Below are 19364 nucleotides of genomic sequence, written 5' to 3' on the forward strand. Positions count from 1 at the left end.
GGCCTCCACGCTCTCCCGACTTAACCCCATGCGATTTCTTTCTGTGGGGTTATGTGAAAGATTCAGTGTTTAAACCTCCTCTACCAAGAAACGTGCCAGAACTGCGAGCTCGCATCAACGATGCTTTCGAACTCATTGATGGGGACATGCTGCGCCGAGTGTGGGAGGAACTAGATTATCGGCTTGATGTCTGCCGAATCACTAAAGGGGCACATATCGAACATTTGTGAATGCCTAAAAAAAACGTTTTGAGTTTATGTATGTGTGTGCAAAGCATTGTGAAAATATCTCAAATAATAAAGTTTGTAGAGCTTCAATCATTTGTAATAACCCTGTATAATGTAAATGTGCTTGTTAACAGGAATGGTTTATCACTATAGTCCGATTCACGAATGACGGTGGTGCCCGTAGATCGAGGCACGGAAGGAAAACTTAGAGTTGTCAATTCCAAGAGACTGTTGTGGTATTCGCTAAGAGGTGCTTTGTGCTTGAAGAAAAGTTTTTTTGCAAATCACGTGTCTCGTTCGCTTATATAGCATTTATCGCTTACCGCCAACACCATCTATGACAACGCGTAATAAATTTAATACAAATTCAGCAAATAACTCGCTATGGCCACTTTTAAATCTCGCACAGGCTACGACGTCAACAGAAGAGCGCTCGGAACATTAAAAATAAACTCTTACTGATCGCCGGTGAGCGTGTGACGTCAGTTGCGCAGAACTAGTCTAAACTTGACCACCTTCCTTCTTGATTCTTAAGGTAACATGCGAGACATAAGCTGCGAATTTTTAACATTATAGTGAGTTTGCGAGAAGAATGGAAGCCAGGTAACCCATTTTGCACGCTGTCGTTTATGTGTTACACTGAATACTCGTTTTTACTGAGAACGCGTTCTTGATGCGTGATTCTACATTGTACTGAACTCTAATTTATTTCTGGTCAAAAGTGAATGTCATTTAACACTGGATTTATCTAGAAAAAACACATTTTGACAAAATAACTCAGTTAAAACTGTTTCGATCAAGGTCAAGTTTCGTTTACTTTACGTGTGACGCATTGAAAAGTTTCCTAGTAGCTAGTACAAGTGGAAGGTCTCAACCTACGACAGCAGCCAGTCAAAAACACACAGAATCTGTAGCTAGTACGAGTGCAGTGCCTCAGATAATTCTAGCTAGTGACGGAGATCCAGAAGATGCAGCTAAGGCGAAACAACAATCCTAAATAACAGTAGCTAGACAAAAAGTTCTTGGATAGTTGACAAAAAGCGCCAAGAGGCGAAACTGGATTTTGATTCAGCACACACTTCTGTACAAATCAGTGATAATACGAGGGTTGTCCAGAAAGTAAGTGCCGATCGGTCGCTAAATGGAAACAACAGTGAAAATCAGAAACATTTTATTTGTGAGAGTTAGCTATACTTTCCAGATACTTCTCTACATAGTCGCCGCTCCGATTTAGACATTTGTCGGAGCTTTATACCAAATTTCCAACACCACCGTCATAGAAGTCAGCTGCCTGTGCTTTCCGATAATTCTGTATGCTGGTCTACAGCGCTTAGCTTGCGCCGAAGTGTTGTCTTCGTGTCCAGCGTTTCATGTGAACAGAGATGATACTCAGGGCGAGCAAATTAGGGCTGTGTTGTGGGTGATCGAACATTTCCTATCGAAGAGGCTGCAGGAGTGTCTTCCCTGCCCCTGCAGAGTGCGTCTGAGAATTGCCATGAAGAAGGAAGTGCGTGGCAGTTGTGTTAAGTGGGCTGCATTCATTAAGGCGAAGTCTCTCAGCTGGCCCTCCTACTTGGCGGGATACATCGTTGTTCTAGGCACCTTTACTTGCTCACAGTAAACTCACAATTGAAAAGAGAGTCTTGATGCGGTCGACGGTCATACTAGAGACACTACCCAACACAACTGTGCAAAGCTTCATCGGGTTTTCACTGTGGTGTCCATTTTGCGACGGATAGGAACTTGCTTTCTGGACAACCCTCGTACAATTATATGAGTTCCTGATGCCGACAGAGGAAAAGCGGACTTCTGCAATATTATTGGAGTGGTTCTTCCAAAGGATGAACAGGGTTTGGATACAAATGGAACTAAATATGGATGCTCGATAAATCGTATTGTAGGCATGTGTTGTTGAATCGGTTTCAATAATTAGGGCCGAATGTGGTTGCAAACTCTTGGTTCAAAGCAGTGAAAATGTGCCACTGTTAAATGTTGCTAAATATGTAAGTAGTTCATCAGTGTCTTTAGGCTTAATATTCTGACTAATTTGCATAGTGCGTAGAAGCTCCTATAGAATATCTAATCGCTTCTTAAGTAAGCAAATAAATATGCTTTTTCAGGTCAGAATTCGACGTGTCCAAAGAAAAATTATTGCAACTAGAAGAAGTGCAAGAGACAAATTTATCTTTAAGAACAACTACCAAGACAGCAGCCTTAGGAACATGCCAGTGATTTGTTGGCTGTTTGTGTAAGAAAGCGTTTATGCGAAAAAGGTGCTTTAGTACGAAAACGGCCACCTGTGTAATTCGAAATGCCATGACAGTTTGCCTTGCAGTAACAAGTAATCTAAACTTGTTTCCTTTTTATTGTTTGTTATGTTCCTCTTTTATTGAGACTCAAGCCATTTTTGTTAAACGTGTCAGACTAATTAATATATTTTAATGTATGATTATTTTTATTTCACTCTTTTTAATTAAAACTGTTGATGTGTTTTGTGATGTTCTTTAAGATGTTACTTTAGTGGATGACTACATAGTATTAAAGAATACAAATATTTTTAATCTCAAGCAACACTTGATTGCTTTTGGTTGAATTATTTCCCTCGAAGAAGTTTCTCTACCTAAAACTAGTTTTACCTGGATTTTAAATATGCGTAGCAGTAAATTCTAGTTATGGCCAGGAAATTCATTTTTGTAATAATGACATTCAGTATAAACTACACCCCACAACAGAATTAAAGGATATTTTCGAAAGCCCGTAATTGTCCCCCATTACGACACGTAAGTTTTAAGTTTGGCTCAAAGGTGACTACACCCATCTTCTGTAATGGTGCAAAAGCCTGGCGCTCTACGAAGTCATCCTCGGACTCGGCACACTGTGTGCACATGCGAAAATATGGCCGCAGCTCACAACATGTGAACTGTAAGGTGCGTTAATGCCGTCACCTTGGCAAGAAATTTCACCAAAATTCTGCCCTACGCCACGGTGGACGTGTCACACGATGAGAAGATTGTCACATCCCACCTTACCGACATTCAATCCCTTCTTTGACGTCTCTGTAAGCACCTTACAATTGTACCTGACTTCGACACCAATTAAGTGTAGGGGCTGCGTAGCGCCTGAAGTTAGGCAAAAGTCACGCAAGGACTGTCGAAGGGGTTGCCTAACCCTCAGGTGATAGAGCAGCAGTCAGGCTGATTTGGTGTCGAAATTTATTTCCTAACATGCTCAATAAAGATGCAGCGGTGGGACCACGGGTGTTCCCAAATTCGGGGATCTTAGAAGGACAATGTTCCGTTTTTTTCTGCTCTACAGAAGGTCGTAAAACACGAGATCTGAAAAAGCATGAGTACCCTTTGCTGCTTCGGATCACGTTCGAATTCCGTTGAATGGTTTTAAGTCGTGGCTCCAACCAGTACACGAGAGCAAACAGTGCGGTGGCGGTGCACTCCAAAGGGTCACGATCAGATTCAAATGGGGATGCAGCCCAATAATGTCCTGAGAGAAGGGTTGAAACATCCGAAGGTGTTAATGGTATCAGAGATTGTCAAGAACATCTTCCTATTGCTTATCGCCATGCGAACTGTTGTGTTCCAACCGCGAAATGTGTGGGAATCAATACCTCAGGGAAAGGGTCGGTTCTTTTAACGCGCTTTTCCGCCCCATGGGGCCTTCTCGTGTCGATTCTGAGAGGCAGTATGTCTGAGAAATTTTCGTCAGCCAGCCCTAGGGAAAGCGCATAATTTGAACACCGGGTGGTGCGATTCTCACCTCTGTCGCAGAGGTGTCAGAACAAGTGATGAAATGTTTGTAGGAAGGGCTGTGACGACCTTCTTATCTTGTGAGACATCCGTTTTTGCTGGCCGGAATTGTCGTGAAATTTGGTGCCAATGTGATATCATTAACACACCTTACAGCTCGCATGAACTTCTGAGCTGTGGCCTTCTGCTCGCATGTGTAGACACCTTGCCATCTGAAGCATCACCGATGCTGCAAGGCGCCACACACAGGGCACCACACTTTCGTACTATTACAGATGAGGTTTGTAGACAACTTTGAGGCAGATTTCAAACTTTTATTTCGCAATGGGAGGCAATTACAGGATTTCTAATAAGTGATCCTTTCATTCTGTTGTGCAGTATAGTTTTAACTAGAGAAATCGCATTCCCATTAATAACCGGTTCTGACTGCAACATACCTATCAAAGCGTTGTCAGTTTACAAATTTGCGACCTGACACTTGCGGGGGGAACTGTGTCTGTACACCAGTGAAGATGCGAGAATGCTCACTGGCTTTTCCGCTGGATCAGGTCCAGCTCACCACTGCCTTACCTGCTCCGGCCGCTAAGCACCTTATACCACTCTGAATTGCACACCATGCTATAGATTTCCTTTAAGATATTTCGTTATTGCAAATACCTCCCTTCCAAACGCACATAGAAATGTCCTATGCTGCAGCGTTTTTAAAGGGAACCACCAAATCGCAGCTGCGGTTCAAGGCTAAAGTAAGGATTGAGGAGACTCTGCGCAGAATCGGAGAGGATAAGAGTGCTTGGAAAACAATGACAAGAAGGGACAGGATGATAAGACATCTATTAAGACATCAGGGACTGACTTCCATAATACTAGAGGGAGCTGTTGAGACTAAAAACTGCAAGGAAGGCAGAGACTGGAATACACGCAGCAAGTAATTGAGGGCTAGTTCGCAAGTGCTACTCTGAGATGAAGAGGTTGGCACAGGAGAGCGGGTTCACCAAATCGGGGCTGTGGCTCAAGGCTAAAGTAAGGATTGAGGAGACTCTGCGCAGAATCGGAGAGGATAGGAGTGCTTGGAAAACAATGACAAGAAGGGACAGCATGATAGGACATCTGTTAAGACATCAGGGACTAACTTCCATAAAACTAGAGAGAGCTGTTGAGATTAAAAACTGTAAGGAAGACAGAGACTGGAATACACGCAGCAAGTAATTGAGGGCTAGTTCGCAAGTGCTACTCTGAGATGAAGAGGTTGGCACAGGAGATAGGGTCCTGTCAAACCGTCAGGAGAGAGAGAAGTGCAGAAACCCATACACACAGAAGTTCCTAAGTAACATTACTCTCTCATAAAAAAGTCTTGGAACATGATTCTCCACCTTGAATTATTTAGACTAGGAAATTCTTAGATTATAATTAGATTATAATTGAGCGGTTTGCAAGCTGTCGGCCAGTGCTTCCCTCGCCACCCATTGGTCATCGCTATCCAGGACTCCCTTTCTCTCCTTGCTCAGCGTAGATGCTCAGTGGTTTTCATTTGGACCCCAGGCCATGTTGGGATTCCTGGCAATGAACTATCCTATCAACTGGCTAAGTTAGCTACTACCAGGCCATCTCTCGCTGTTGGCATTCGATCGGTATTACGTCGTCAGGTTTTGAGTCTTTGGGATGCAGAATGGCACACTTTTCCTTCGCCGAACAAGCTCAGGGCGATTAAGGATACTACAACTCCGTGGCGGTCCTCCTTCTGGGCCTCTCGTAAGGCCTCTGTCGTCCTATGCCGGCTCCGCAACGGCCATACTTGGTTGACTCACGGTTATCTCCTCCATCGTGAGGACCTGCCTCTCTGTCGTTGTGGATCGATGTTGACTGTGGCCCACATCTTATTGGACTGCCCCTACTTAGCCACTTTGCGATGGACTTTTAGCTATCCAGACTCGCTACTCCTGGTGTTGGCTGACAATGCCTCAGCGGCGGATCTCGTTTTACGTTTTACTCGTGATGGGGGTTTTTATCGCTTTATTTAAGGGAGGGACCTTCCACCTTATCGGAGAGTGGAGGGGATGGCAGGCCCTCTTGCTCCCCCATTCGCCCCGACTGGATTGGCTTCAACTGGGCTTGGTGGTTCACCCGGCCCTCTGCCTCCCCACTCCTTTCCTTGTTGTTGTTGTTGTTGTGGTCTTCAGTCCTGAGACTGGTTTGATGCAGCTCTCCATGCTACTCTATCCTGTGCAAGCTTTTTCATCTCCCAGTACCTACTGCAACCTACATCCTTCTGAATCTGCTTAGTGTATTTATCTCTTGGTCTCCCTCTACGATTTTTACCCTCCACGCTGCCCTCCAATACTAAATTGGTGATCCCTTGATGCCTCAGAACATGTCCTACCAACCGATCCCTTCTTCTGGTCAAGTTGTGCCACAAACTTCTCTTCTCCCCAATCCTATTCAATACTTCCTCATTAGTTATGTGATCTACCCATCTAATCTACTGCATTCTTCTGTAGCACCACATTTCGAAAGCTTCTATTCTCTTCTTGTCCAAACTATTTATCGTCCATGTTTCACTTCCATACATGGCTACACTCCATACGGATACTTTCAGAAATGACTTCCTGACACTTAAATCAATACTGGATGTTAACAAATTTCTCTTCTTCAGAAACGCTTTCTTTGCCATTGCCAGCCTACATTTTATATCCTCTCTACTTCGACCATCATCAGTTATTCTGCTCCCCAAATAGCAAAACTCCTTTACTACTTTAAGTGCCTCATTTCCTAATCTAATTCCCTCAGCATCACCCGACTTAATTAGACTACATTCCATTATCCTTGTTTTGCTTTTGTTGATGTTCATATTATATCCTCCTTTCAAGACACTGTCCATTCCATTCAACTGCTCTTCAGAGTCCTTTGCTGTCTCTGACAGAATTACAATGTCATCGGCGAACCTCAAAGTTTTTATTTCTTCTCCATGAATTTTAATACCTACTCCGAATTTTTCTTTTGTTTCCTTTATCGCTTGCTCAATATACAGATTGAACAACATCGGGGAGAGGCTACAACCCTGTCTTATTCCCTTCCCAACCACTGCTTCCCTTTCATGTCCCTCGACTCTTATAACTGCTATCTGGTTTCTGTACAAACTGTAAATAGCCTTTCGCTCCCTGTATTTTACCCCTGCCACCTTTAGAATTTGAAAGAGAGTATTCCAGTCAACATTGTCAAAAGCTTTCTACAAATGCTAGAAACGTAGGTTTGAATTTCCTTAAACTTTCTTCTAAGATTAGTCGTAAGGTCAGTATTGCCTCACGTGTTCCAGTGTTTCTATGGAATCCAAACTGATCTTCCCCGAGGTTGGCTTCTACTAGTTTTTCCATTCGTCTGTAAAGAATTCGCGTTAGTATTTTGCAGCTGTGACTTATTAAGCTGATAGTTCGCTCCTTTCCTTATGGGATCTGTTATATCTTGAGCATCTCCCTTGTCTCCTGTGCTTCTTCCTTCACGCCCATGTCATTAGCCACTTTCCTTCACTCTCCTATTCTTCCGTCGTTTTCCTTCCTTCCCTGTCAATAGTTTATCATTTTGCGGATACTGTAGTTCTCTATTTTAATGTGGGATTTTATCGGCTTTATTTAATCTAAGGTCGGAGGGACTGATGACCGCGTAGTTTGGTCCTTTCTCCACCCTACCAACTTAGATTAGGTCAAAACAGACTCAGGAGTTTATACTGCAATTACTCATGTTGAAATTTTCACAAACGGTAACTACACTGCCGGAAAAAATGTAACACCCCGAAGGATTGTGATCAGCGCCACCAGGGCTTAATATATTGTAGTGTTAGTTATTCTTTTTGTCGCGATCATCGGCGATCAGGTGGAGCTGAGGAGGCTTGTCTGGGCACCCTAAATTTTGCTGACAGAATCAGTGCTGAGTTTAGGGTGAACAGTACTTGCAGAATTCATTCTAGCGTATAACTATGCCCCATCGACGTGTACGTTCTTCTCTTAAACAGCTTCGGCCATTTGTACGTGCTCGCATTTTGGGCCTGTGGAAGCTTGATGGACACCCGACGGATTGTTGCACATGTTGGGCAGAATGTATCGGTGGTAAGTCGCTGCTTCCCAGAGTGGTCTGTGGAACATCTGCACACCTGTAGCCCGGGTTCTGAACGTCCTCGTGGTGCAGATGCACTTCAAGATCGACGCGCTGTCAAGCAGTGGTGACTGACTGAACAACATGCAGAGACGAAATCCGGGGAGATGCTGCACATGCTGTGTCATCAGGGACCATTCAGAGTTCTCTGCTGCACCAGGATTAAGAAAAAAATGGCTCTGAGCACTATGGGACTTAACAGCTGTGGTCATCAGCCCCTAGAACTTAGAACTACTTAAACCTAACTAACCTAAGGACATCACACACATCCATGCCCGAGGCAGGATTCGAACCTGCGACCGTAGCAGTCGCGCGGTTCCGGACTGAGCGCCTAGAACCGCGAGACCACCGCGGCCGGCAGGATTAAGAGCACTCGTGCCTGTGGCTATGCAGCCACTGGCAGCGCGACACCGCAAAGCATGGCGTACTCTGGAGCGTGAAAGAGTTGAGGAGAGGGTCGAATGGCACTCTGTTGTCTTCAGTAATAAGAGTAGGTACTGTCTGTTTGCGATTGTTTTACATACAAGCGTGTGGGATACACGAGGTCGCAGGCTTCACGATGTGGGGGAGCCATCAGTTACAATTCGCGGTCTAATCTGGTGTTTCTGCTGGGTAAAGTAACAGGTGTCCACTACATTGCGCGGATTGTGATCTCAGTACTACTTCCATTCCATCTACAGTAACGGGTTATGATTTTTCAGTAGGACAATGCATATCCATGTAAGGCTGGTGCATGATCTTCGTAGTGAACACAATTGCCCTTACCGACAGGCCGTTGTGGCCGAGCGGTTCTAGGCGCTTCAGTCTGCAACCGAGCAACCGCTACGGTCGCAGGTTCGAATCCTGCCTCGGTCATGGATGTGTGTGATGTCCTTAGGTTGGTTAGGTTTAAGTGGTTCTAAGTTCTAGGGGACTGATGACCTCACATGTCAAGTCCCATAGTGCTCAGAGCCATTTGAACCATTTCGCCCTGACCGGCAAGATCACCAGATCCCTCGACAGTTGAACACGTATGGTACTTGATGAAGTGTGAACTTATCACTTCTCCAGGGCCTGCAAGAACCATTGAAGAATTGCGACAAAAGACGGAAGATGCTTGGGACAATGTACCGCAGGATACCATTCGCCACCTTAATGGTCGTTTGCGTGCGAAGATACACGCCTGCGTTGGAGCCAGATGGGGGCACATTGTATAGGGATGTATTTATTTTGTCACTCTTTAGCCTGACATGTGTGTTTCATTTGGTCTAAATTAGTTATCGTATACTCCTACAGTGGCGAACCACCTACCACCTCACTTGTGAATACAATGACCTTGTGCTTATGGGGGTTGCATTTTTTCCCAGCATTGTACAGGGTGTTTCAAAAAGGATATACGTATTTCGAATGCATATGGTTCTTAAACTTTAAGACATACAAATATGAAACTCTACACACATCTTTACGGACCTCTCAAGTTCATATAACAGATGTTCAATATGTCCTCCATCAGCGATTCGAACAAATCACGTCGATACTCAAATTCCTCCCATACTCGGGCAAGCATGTCCTTCGTCACTGATCTTATGGCAGTACGGATCCTGTTCTCCAACACTTCCAGGTTCTGTGGGAGTGGTGGTAGATAAACGTTGTCTTTATCGAAACCCCACAGGAACAAGTCAGAAGGTCTCAAATCCGGTGACCGTGGAGTCCAGGTGAGACATGCTAAGTCGCCAGCTTCTTGACGACCATTCCAACGGTTCGGTAGAGTTTCATTCAGATATTCACGCACTAGGCGACTCCGGTGAGTGGGTGACCCGTGTTGTTGAAAAATGAAATTGTCTTCTTGCAGCTTCGGAAGCAACCAGTTTTGTAACATAGGGAGATACTGCTGACCGTTAACCGGGTTTCCATCAAAGAAGAATGGGCCGTAAACAGATGATCGGGATACCGCCCAAAACACATTGACTTTGGGCGAATCTCGTACATGTTCAATGTGGGTTCTGTAGGCCCCAGATTTGAACATTGTGTTTTTTACGTGACCACTAACATGGAAAGTCGCTTCATCACTGAACACGATGCGCTGTGCGAAAGTGTTATCACTGTCAATAGCATCAAGAATCTCGTTACAAAATGCGACACGTTTACATTTGTCATCAGGACACAGAGCTTGTAACAGCTGTAACTTGTACGGCTTCATAACCAACCGACGCCTCAAAACACGCCAAATTGTTGTTGTAGGCAGTTGTAACTCCCGAATGACACGACGATTTGATTTTGAAGGACTACGTTGGAAAGCAGTTTGAATTTTTGCAACATTTTCCTCAGGAACACGAGGGCGGCAAGGACTATTTTCTTTACGTACACATCCTGTATCTAGAAACTGTCGATACCATCTGAGAATGTTCCACCCATTCGGAGGATCAATTTGGTACCTCAGCCCGAAGAGTCTTTGCACAGTAATCACGGAATTGCACTTCGCAAACTCGAAAACACAAAATGATTTCTGCTGCGGAGTAGCCATTTTAAACATACGAGGGGCGTTCAAATGGCTCTGAGCACTATGCGACTTAACTTCTGAGGTCATCAGTCGCCTAGAACGTAGAACTAATTAAACCTAATTAACCTAAGGACATCACACACATCCATTCCCGAGTCAAGATTCGAACCTGCGACCGGAGCGGTCGCTCGGCTCCAGATTGTAGCGCCTAGAACCGCACGGCCACTCCGGCCGGCGCGTTTGAAAAGTCCGTGCAATGTCCGAGAGATGGCACCACCGACTCGTATCGAGGTCATTTTTAGTTAGTAGCATCTTTGGAAAGAACGCACACCAAGTTTAAGCCATATTTGTCTATATCTTTATGTTTGGCATTCGTGTGAATCAAGGAAATCGAGTGATTGTCAAAAAATGGACGAGAAAGAATTTCGCGTGGTGATTAAACATTACTTTATGAAAGGCAAAACGGCTCAGGAGACTAAAGAGGAGCTTGATAAACATTACGGTGACTCTGCACCTTAGATTAGAACAGTTTATAATTGGTTTCAAAATTTTCGGAGTGGCCATATGGGCACAAGTGATGCTGAATGTTCTGGACGCCCTGTGGAGTTTATGACTCCAGAAATCATTGATAAAATCCATGATATGCTGATGGATGACGAGTTAAGGTTCATGAGATTGTAAGTGCTGTGGGCATCTAGAATGAATGGGTACAAAATATTTTGCATAAACATTTGGACATGAGAAAGCTATCCGCACGATGGGTTCCGCGATTGCTCACGCTTGACAAAAAACGGAATCATGTGAAGTGTTGCAAGGATTGTTTGCAGCTGTACAGGAAGAATCCGCAGGAATTTAAGCGCCGTTTCGTCACTGTGGATGAAAGATGGATACGTTACTATACTCCTGAGACCAAAGAACAATCTAAACAATGGTTTACCAAGGGAGTATCTGCACCAAAAAGATGAAAACCATTTCTTCGGACGGAAAGGTTATGGATACTGTCTTTTGGGATTCACAACGGATAATCGTCATCGGCTATCTGAAAAAGGGTAAAACTACTACAGGTGCATATTATTTATCGTTATTGGACCGTTTGAAAACTGGGCTGCAAGAAAAACGACGACGATTGGACCGCAAGAAAGTCCTTTTCCATCACGACAATGCACCAGCACACACCTCAACAGTTGTGGTCGCAAAATTAATGGAAATAGGATTCCACCACGTTTCACATCCTCCCTATTCTCCAGACTTGGCTCCCTCGGACTGCTATTTATTCCCCAATTTGAAGAAATGGCTGGCGGGACAAAGATTTTATTCAAACGAGGAGGTAATTGCAGCAACTAATAGCTATTTTGCAGACTTGGACTATTCCTATTATTTGGAAGGCATCAACAAATTAGAACAGCGTTGGATGAAGTGTATAAGTCTAAAAGGAGACTATATCGAAAAAGAAAAAAGGTTTAACCCAAACACGTAAGCAGTTTTTATTTTTGCACGGACTTTTCAAACGCCCCTCGTATGACGGTTACGAAGCAAAGCAGAAGACAACTGACATTTAGTGGCTATTAATGTAAACTAGACTATGTATTCGTTTCTCCAGTAGCCGAGCCGAGGCGCAGCGACTGAGAGTTTGGACAAAATAATACTTTGTAATACGTGTATGAGAGTTGGCAATACTCTCTTAGGATTTAAAGGTTGGCTACAGCGCGCATACACAAGCTCTGGAATCTAAGATATTGTTGTCGCGCCCCGCAGCGCACGGATTAACTAGTGGCAGTGCAGGAGCCCGCCTGCTGTGGTGCGCACGTGTGTTGGGCGAGGGGTCGTCTCCGAGCTGCCGTACTGCCGTGTCCGCCAGCAGCGACACAGGATTTGGTAAAGAGTTGATATTTTTTATAATTTGCAGCGCGCTTATTAATTTAAAAAATGGTTCAAATAGCTCTGAGCACTATGGGACTTAACATCTGTGGTCATCAGTCCCCTAGAACTTAGAACTACTTAAACCTAACTAACCTAAGGAGATCACACACATCCATGCCCAAGGCAGGATTCGAACCTGCGACCGGAGCAGTCGCGCGGTTCCGGTCTGAGCGCCTAGAACCGCTAGACCACCGCGGCCGGCGTTATTAATTTTTAAAAAAATGGTTCAAATGGCTCTGAGCACTATGGGACTTAACTACTGTGGTCATCAGTCCCCTAGAACTTAGAACTACTTAAACTCAACTAACCTAAGGACATCACACACATCCATGCCCGAGGCAGGATTCGAACCTGCGACCGTAGCATTCGCGCTATTAATTTAAAGAAAAGGGTTTGTGTATGTACGTAGGAGCAGACGGTAATTTCGATAATGATAGGAGTTGAATTATTAAGGGAAGCCATTGTTAGGTGAATAGATTAAGTATTGATTTTTGTCATTGATTTCTTTTGTAATTGTCAGGGAAATGTTTCACTATGCATTTAACTGAGAAGTATTTCAGTCTGTCTCAAGAGTTTGATTAATTTGTAATATTGCTTTAATGCCACTGGAGGCAGATTTACATACGAAGCGATTGTTCAAAGAGTTTCTAGCGTTTTGTTAATTGAATGAGAAAGAATCGCTTTCAGTATATAGTTCATTACTTGTTTGGGTTATCATTTATCGAGTTTATATTAGACCAAACCCTTTCTCTTGAATTATATGTGGTTGTAGTAAGCAGCAGCAGCCGCAGCAACAGCAGGAGCCGCCATACAGAACATGCATTGCACTCAGCATGAATAATAGGTTTTTTTTTATGTTTTTGTTAAATAATGGATTGCAGTAGATCAAGCGGTGGCAGCAGAAAGACCAAGTAAGTTATTTGTTGCGCACAGGACCAATTAAATAAATAATTTAGGCGATCTCTGTAATAGTAAAGTTAACTAGAGTACAAGCACGAGAATTTCAGCAGAAAACACGAGATAAGAAGAAAGAGCCCGCGACTTTCATATATTCTTTTTGAAACACCCTGTAGTATAGCATGTGTGCTCTACCAGCAAAAAAACGTGCCCTCAAGTCCTGTTCTGGGATCTCTTGGAAGCGACTGGAGATTTGCGGGGGCGGTACCTTGGCGCCGACGGAACTGGCGACCTCCAGCAGCCTGGTGTTGAACTCCAGCGGGCGGCAGTTGCAGATCTTGTGCTGCAGCCTAAGCGCCTCCAGGCAGCGCGCCGCGCCGTCCATCGCCTCCATCTGGCACAGCCGGTCGCCCATCTCCGCCGCGGACCCCATGGCGCTCTCGTACTGCCGGTAGGCGCGCTGCAGCCACAGGCTCTGCAACACCACGACGGCGACACCGACAGTAAAGGCATCACCAACACCGACTCAAAGGAAGGCATCGGCGCTTGTTCGTAACGTCACGTCAGCTAGGCACGGCGAACGCCAGGTCTGTTGCAGGCAGAAACGCCTGGGCGTGCTTATCACTATAAATCTCTTATTTTTGGACAAAATGTTTGGTATTGTTTTGGATTCTGCAGTTTTATTTAGATGAAAGATTTTCTTACTATCGTAAAGCTAAAAATGAAGATCATAGTTCTGTACTACTGAATCCTGTCGAAATAAACGTAGATCAATATGAGAAGATGCTTTGCCCCATTGCAAGCTTCGGAAATTTTACATTCAAGTAACTGTATTGACTTGATCCATTTTGATATTAAAACTTGCCCCAACCCGCTTACAATGAACTATTTATTTTCGTTTGACATCGTCACTGGAACTGTGAACTAATTTACATGTGTAAATTTCCAACTCTTGGCCGGCCGCGGTGGCCATGCGATTCTAGGCACTTCAGTCCGGAACCGCGTGACTGCTACGGTCGCAGGCTCGAATCCTGCCTCGGGCATGGATGTATGTGATGTCCTTAGGTTAGTTAGGTTTAACTAGTTCTAAGTTCTAGGGGACTGATGACCTCAGATGTTGAGTCCCATAGTGCTCAGAGCCATTTGAACCATTTTTTGTCCAACTGTTGCCAGTCATTAGATTACAGTCGTTTTCAACGAAAGGAATTCTAAACAGGAAACAAAATAGCTTCATACATCGAAAATACTGCTGAGCTTAAACTTTTTTAAACATGCACATTAGAAAAGATAAATATTCCCCTCTTGCAACTGAAAGGAGAAACTTTATAAGATAAAAAAAATCTCTCTTTTGCCCCTTCTTCTGTCCCCCAGCCCCTCCCCCACCGTTTGCAATCGCAAGATATTTCATTAACATTCAGTGCTTCTCACCCCATAGTCAACCGAGATACCTAAAGAAGAGCACCAATATGTTCACAGTTTCTTGTAAAAGCAACCCAGTACAAACGTAACTTCCTCGGATTTACAAATAAGGTAAACAAGCACGAATTTTGTTGCTGCTGGACCATGAAGTTGTTTTTGCATGTCAATCCTTAAAACAGGTGGAAATTTAAGTTCCGGAGTACACTATTTGTTAAGAAGCGTAATGAATTTGACAATTAATTGATTGCAGAAATCTCTCAGAAAAATGTGTGTTGGTCAACTACCGCCAATAGTTTCACATTTTCCTGTGTCAGAGAGGGAGGCACTACCATTATGAGTATGCCTGCAACAGACCTGGCGTTCGCCGTGCTTAGCTGACGTGACGTCACGAACAAGCGCCGAAGCCTTCCTTTGAGTCGGTATTGGCATCACCCGCAGCGACGACAGTACGGGTGGCGACGAGCAAGTACGTAGAATCACTCCACAGGCAATACTAGCAGTACAGACGACAGCAGCAGTGGTAGCAGGTCAGACGGCAGCGGCGCAGGAGGAGACGGACCAACAAACAATCTACATCTTCATCTATATATACAGGGCTATTACAAATGATTGAAGCGATTTCATAAATTCACTGTAGCTCCATTCATTGACAATTGGTCACGACACACTGCAGATACGTAGAAAAACTCATAAAGTTTTGTTCGGCTGAAGCAGCACTTCAGGTTTTTGCCGCCAGAGCGCTCGAGAGCGCAGTGAGACATAATGGCGACAGGAGCCGAGAAAGCGTATGTCGTGCTTGAAATGAACTCACATCAGTCAGTCATAACAGTGCAACGACACTTCAGGACGAAGTTCAACAAAGATCTACCAACTGCTAACTCCATTCGGTGATGGTATACGCAGTTTAAAGCTTCTGGATGCCTCCGCAATCTCACGGTTTAAAGTCTACGGCCCCTTTTTCTTCTGCGAAAAAAACGTTACAGGACACGTGTATCTGGACATGCTGGAAAATTGGCTCATGCCACAACTGGAGACCGACAGCGCCGACTTTATCTTTCAACAGGATGGTGCTCCACCGCACTTCCATCATGATGTTCGGCATTTCGTAAACAGGAGATTGGAAAACCGATGGATCGGTCGTGATGGAGATCATGATCAGCAATTCATGTCATGGCCTCCACGCTCTCCCGACCTAACCCCATGCGATTTCTTTCTGTGGGGTTATGTGAAAGATTCAGTGTTTAAACCTCCTCTACCAAGAAACGTGCCAGAACTGCGAGCTCGCATCAACGATGCTTTCGAACTCATTGATGGGGACATGCTGCGCCGAGTGTGGGAGCAACTTGATTATCGGCTTGATGTCTGCCGAATCACTAAAGGGGCACATATCGAACATTTGTGAATGCCTAAAAAAACTTTGAGTTTTTGTATGTGCCTGCAAAGCATTGTGAAAATATCTCAAATAATAAAGTTATTGTAGAGCTGTGAAATCGCTTCAATCATTTGTAATAACCCTGTATATATTCCGCTAGCCACCAAGCGGTGTCCCTCTGTTCCACTCGCGGATCGCGCGAGGAAAAAACGGCTGTCTGAACGCCTCAGTACGAGCTCTAATTTCCCTTATCTTTGAATGGCGATCATTGTGCTATTTGAAAGTTGGTGGTAATAATATATGCTCTACATCCTCGGCGAAGATCGGATTTCGGAATTTAGTGAGCACCCCCTTCCGTTTAGCGCGTCGCCTATCTGCCAGTGTGTCCGACTTCAAACTTTCTATGAGATTTGTAACGCTCTCGCGATGGCTAAATGTTCCAGTCACGAACCTTGCCGATCTTCTTTGCAACTTCTCAATCTTTTCAATCAGACCCAACTGGTTAGGTCCCCATACTGACGAACAATACTCTAAGGCTGTACGAACTAACGTATTGTAAGCTATTTCCCTTGTTGAAGGAGTGCATCGCTACAGGATTCTACCAATAAACTGCAATCTAGAGTTCGCCTTACCCTTACTTGCGTAATCTGATAATTCAATTTGACATCACTTCGAATAGTCACACCCAGATACTTGACGGATGTTACCGCTTCCAAAGACTGGACATTTATTTTGTACTAATACATCAATGGGGATTTTCGCCTTGTTATACGCACTAGGTTGCACTTACTAATATTGAGAGGTAATTGCCAGTCATTACACCACGCATTTACTTTATGCAAATCATCATTGATTTGTTCACAACTTTCGTGTGATACTACTTTCCTGTAGACTACAGCATCCTCGTTAAACAGTCTAAGGCCGCTGTCAATACCATCAACCAGATCGTTTATGTAAATCGTAAAAAGCAGCGGACCTATTACGCTGCCCTAGCACACACCTAAAGTTACGCTTGTTTCTGTTGAAGTCACCCCGTTCAGGGCGACATACTGCTCCCTGTCTGTTAGGAAAGTTTCTATCCAACCGCATATGTCATCGGATAGACCGTAAGCGCGCACTTTTTGGAGCAAGCGACAGTGCGGAACTGAGTCGAACGCCTTTCGAAAGTCGAGAAATAAGAAGAATAAATGTTAGCTAGTTACATAGGCTAGGTGATACATTCTTCGTATTAACGTGCTGTCTCTTTTCGAAGGCTAATCTGGTTTTTGTTTTCAGAGCTAATCAGTAATAGGGGACTGTATCCGAACCAGTCTCTCAGATTCTGCAACCACGTTGTTCGTCTTCTTCCTCTGTACTTTTCCTTCCAGTATTAAATATTACATAGGGTGTTTCCGAAAGAGCGTGCAAAAATGCGACAGGATGAGAGAATACCCATTCGTTACTCAGCGCTATTCAGAGATGTACAGTACAATACGATGGAGTGTATTGTTTATTTATAAAAAAATCAGTTTGTGGGGCTTGGATTTCTATTGCTCATCATTCTCTGCTGTTTGGAAACATGTCGGTCTTGTAAGAAGTAATTACATGAAGCAAACATGCTGCACAACCTACTGTTCGCCAGTGTACTCTGAGTATCGTAACTTAATGTTTGGCCCTTTGTCGGCACTTAACCTATTGTTCTGTTAAGTGGTTTTCCAGCTCACACACATTTCGTTAAACTATTCTACCGCCTTTGATACCAAGTTAAGTAATTAGTTATGTCCTCCCACCATTTTCTGGTACACTTTTAGAATTTCATATGCTTTTGAACGCCATTTCCGGAGCATTCTTCTTTGTCACACACCCCCGTAAACTATTGTACTGCGTTTTACATAAAAATTATGCAAATTACCTAGTGTTCTGCAGTTTCGCAGAACTCATTGACATGCACCTTGGGTATGGGGAAGTACGTTGCAAAGCTCTCGCTGCTGAAAGGCTGTATAGGGAACGATTCAGTGGAGAATTCCACTGAACAATTTGAGTTAGGGAACCTGGGGTACCAGTCGCTTCAGTCCGGAACCGCGCTGCTGCTACGGGCGCAGGTTCGAATCCTGCCACGGGCATGGATGTGAGTAATGCTCAAATGGTTCAAATGGCTCTGAGCATTATGGGACTCAACTACTGAGGTCATTCGTCCCCTAGAACTTAGAACTAGTTAAACCTAACTAACCTAAGGACATCACACACATCCATGCCCGAGGCAGGATTCGAACCTGCGACCGTAGCGGTCGCGTGGTTCCAGACTGCAGCGCCTAGAACCGCACGGCCACTTCGGCCGGCTGTGAGTGATGTCCTTAGTTTAGTTCGGTTTACGTAGTTCTAAGTCTAGAGGACTGATGACCTCAGATGTTAAGTCCCATAGTGCTTAGAGCCATTTGAACCATTTTTAAACCTGGGGTCTTATGCAGATATGGAAGTAAATTTGTGTACCGCTTTCTCTAGCATTACTGTTTAAAAGTTTATTTACAACTAACATGGATACAAATTTAAATTTACTGCACTGTTTATTTACATGTATATTCTTTATTTCCTGTAAGGAAACAAGGAGGACGAGCCTGACTACTAGGAAGTCATTATGCAGATTTTGTTTACTTTACTTGTCCACAAGGTGGCTCTGTTGTATCGTGTTTGCATTGTCCCACGACAGAACTTGCTAAGCATCAACGACAGACCCATTCAGTAATCAGTGCTACTTAGAGACATACAGTATAAAACGATGTAGCGGTATCCGTATAGTTCCGCAGAACTCACTGAGATGCACCTTGTGTATGGGGAAGTACCTTGCAATGCTCTCGCTGCTGAAAGGCTGTACAGGCATCATTCGTCACGACGAGTGTTTATTTCTCTCGATCGACGAATGAGGGAAACTGGTTCACTGGAAAGCAGAAACGGCAACATGAGGTCCACTCGCACACCCGCTTTTGAGGAGGAGGTGCGCACGTGGTGTATTACGCGTGAAACAGGCGCTGCACGTACTAGCGAGTGGGCAAGTACTCCACGAACAACAATTACATCCATATCAGCCCCAACGAGTCCATGCAATGGTTGTGACGGATTTTGCACTGAGGGTCACATTTTGTCAGTGTTCGATCCTAACAATGGATTGA

The 19364-nt window shown here is 44.3% G+C and overlaps 1 protein-coding gene across 1 annotated transcript in view; it reads right to left on the minus strand.

Moving 5' to 3' along the window:
- Positions 1-19364, minus strand: part of LOC124545888 (43 kDa receptor-associated protein of the synapse homolog) — a 109917-nt gene that overhangs the window by 22788 nt on the left and 67765 nt on the right. The window contains exon 7 of the mRNA XM_047124847.1: positions 13696-13887. Within this exon, the coding sequence (XP_046980803.1) occupies positions 13696-13887 (192 nt within the window). The remainder of the gene's footprint in view (positions 1-13695; positions 13888-19364) is intronic.

This window comes from Schistocerca americana, chromosome 8 (genome assembly GCF_021461395.2).
Source record: "Schistocerca americana isolate TAMUIC-IGC-003095 chromosome 8, iqSchAmer2.1, whole genome shotgun sequence".
Lineage (NCBI taxonomy): Eukaryota > Metazoa > Arthropoda > Insecta > Orthoptera > Acrididae > Schistocerca > Schistocerca americana.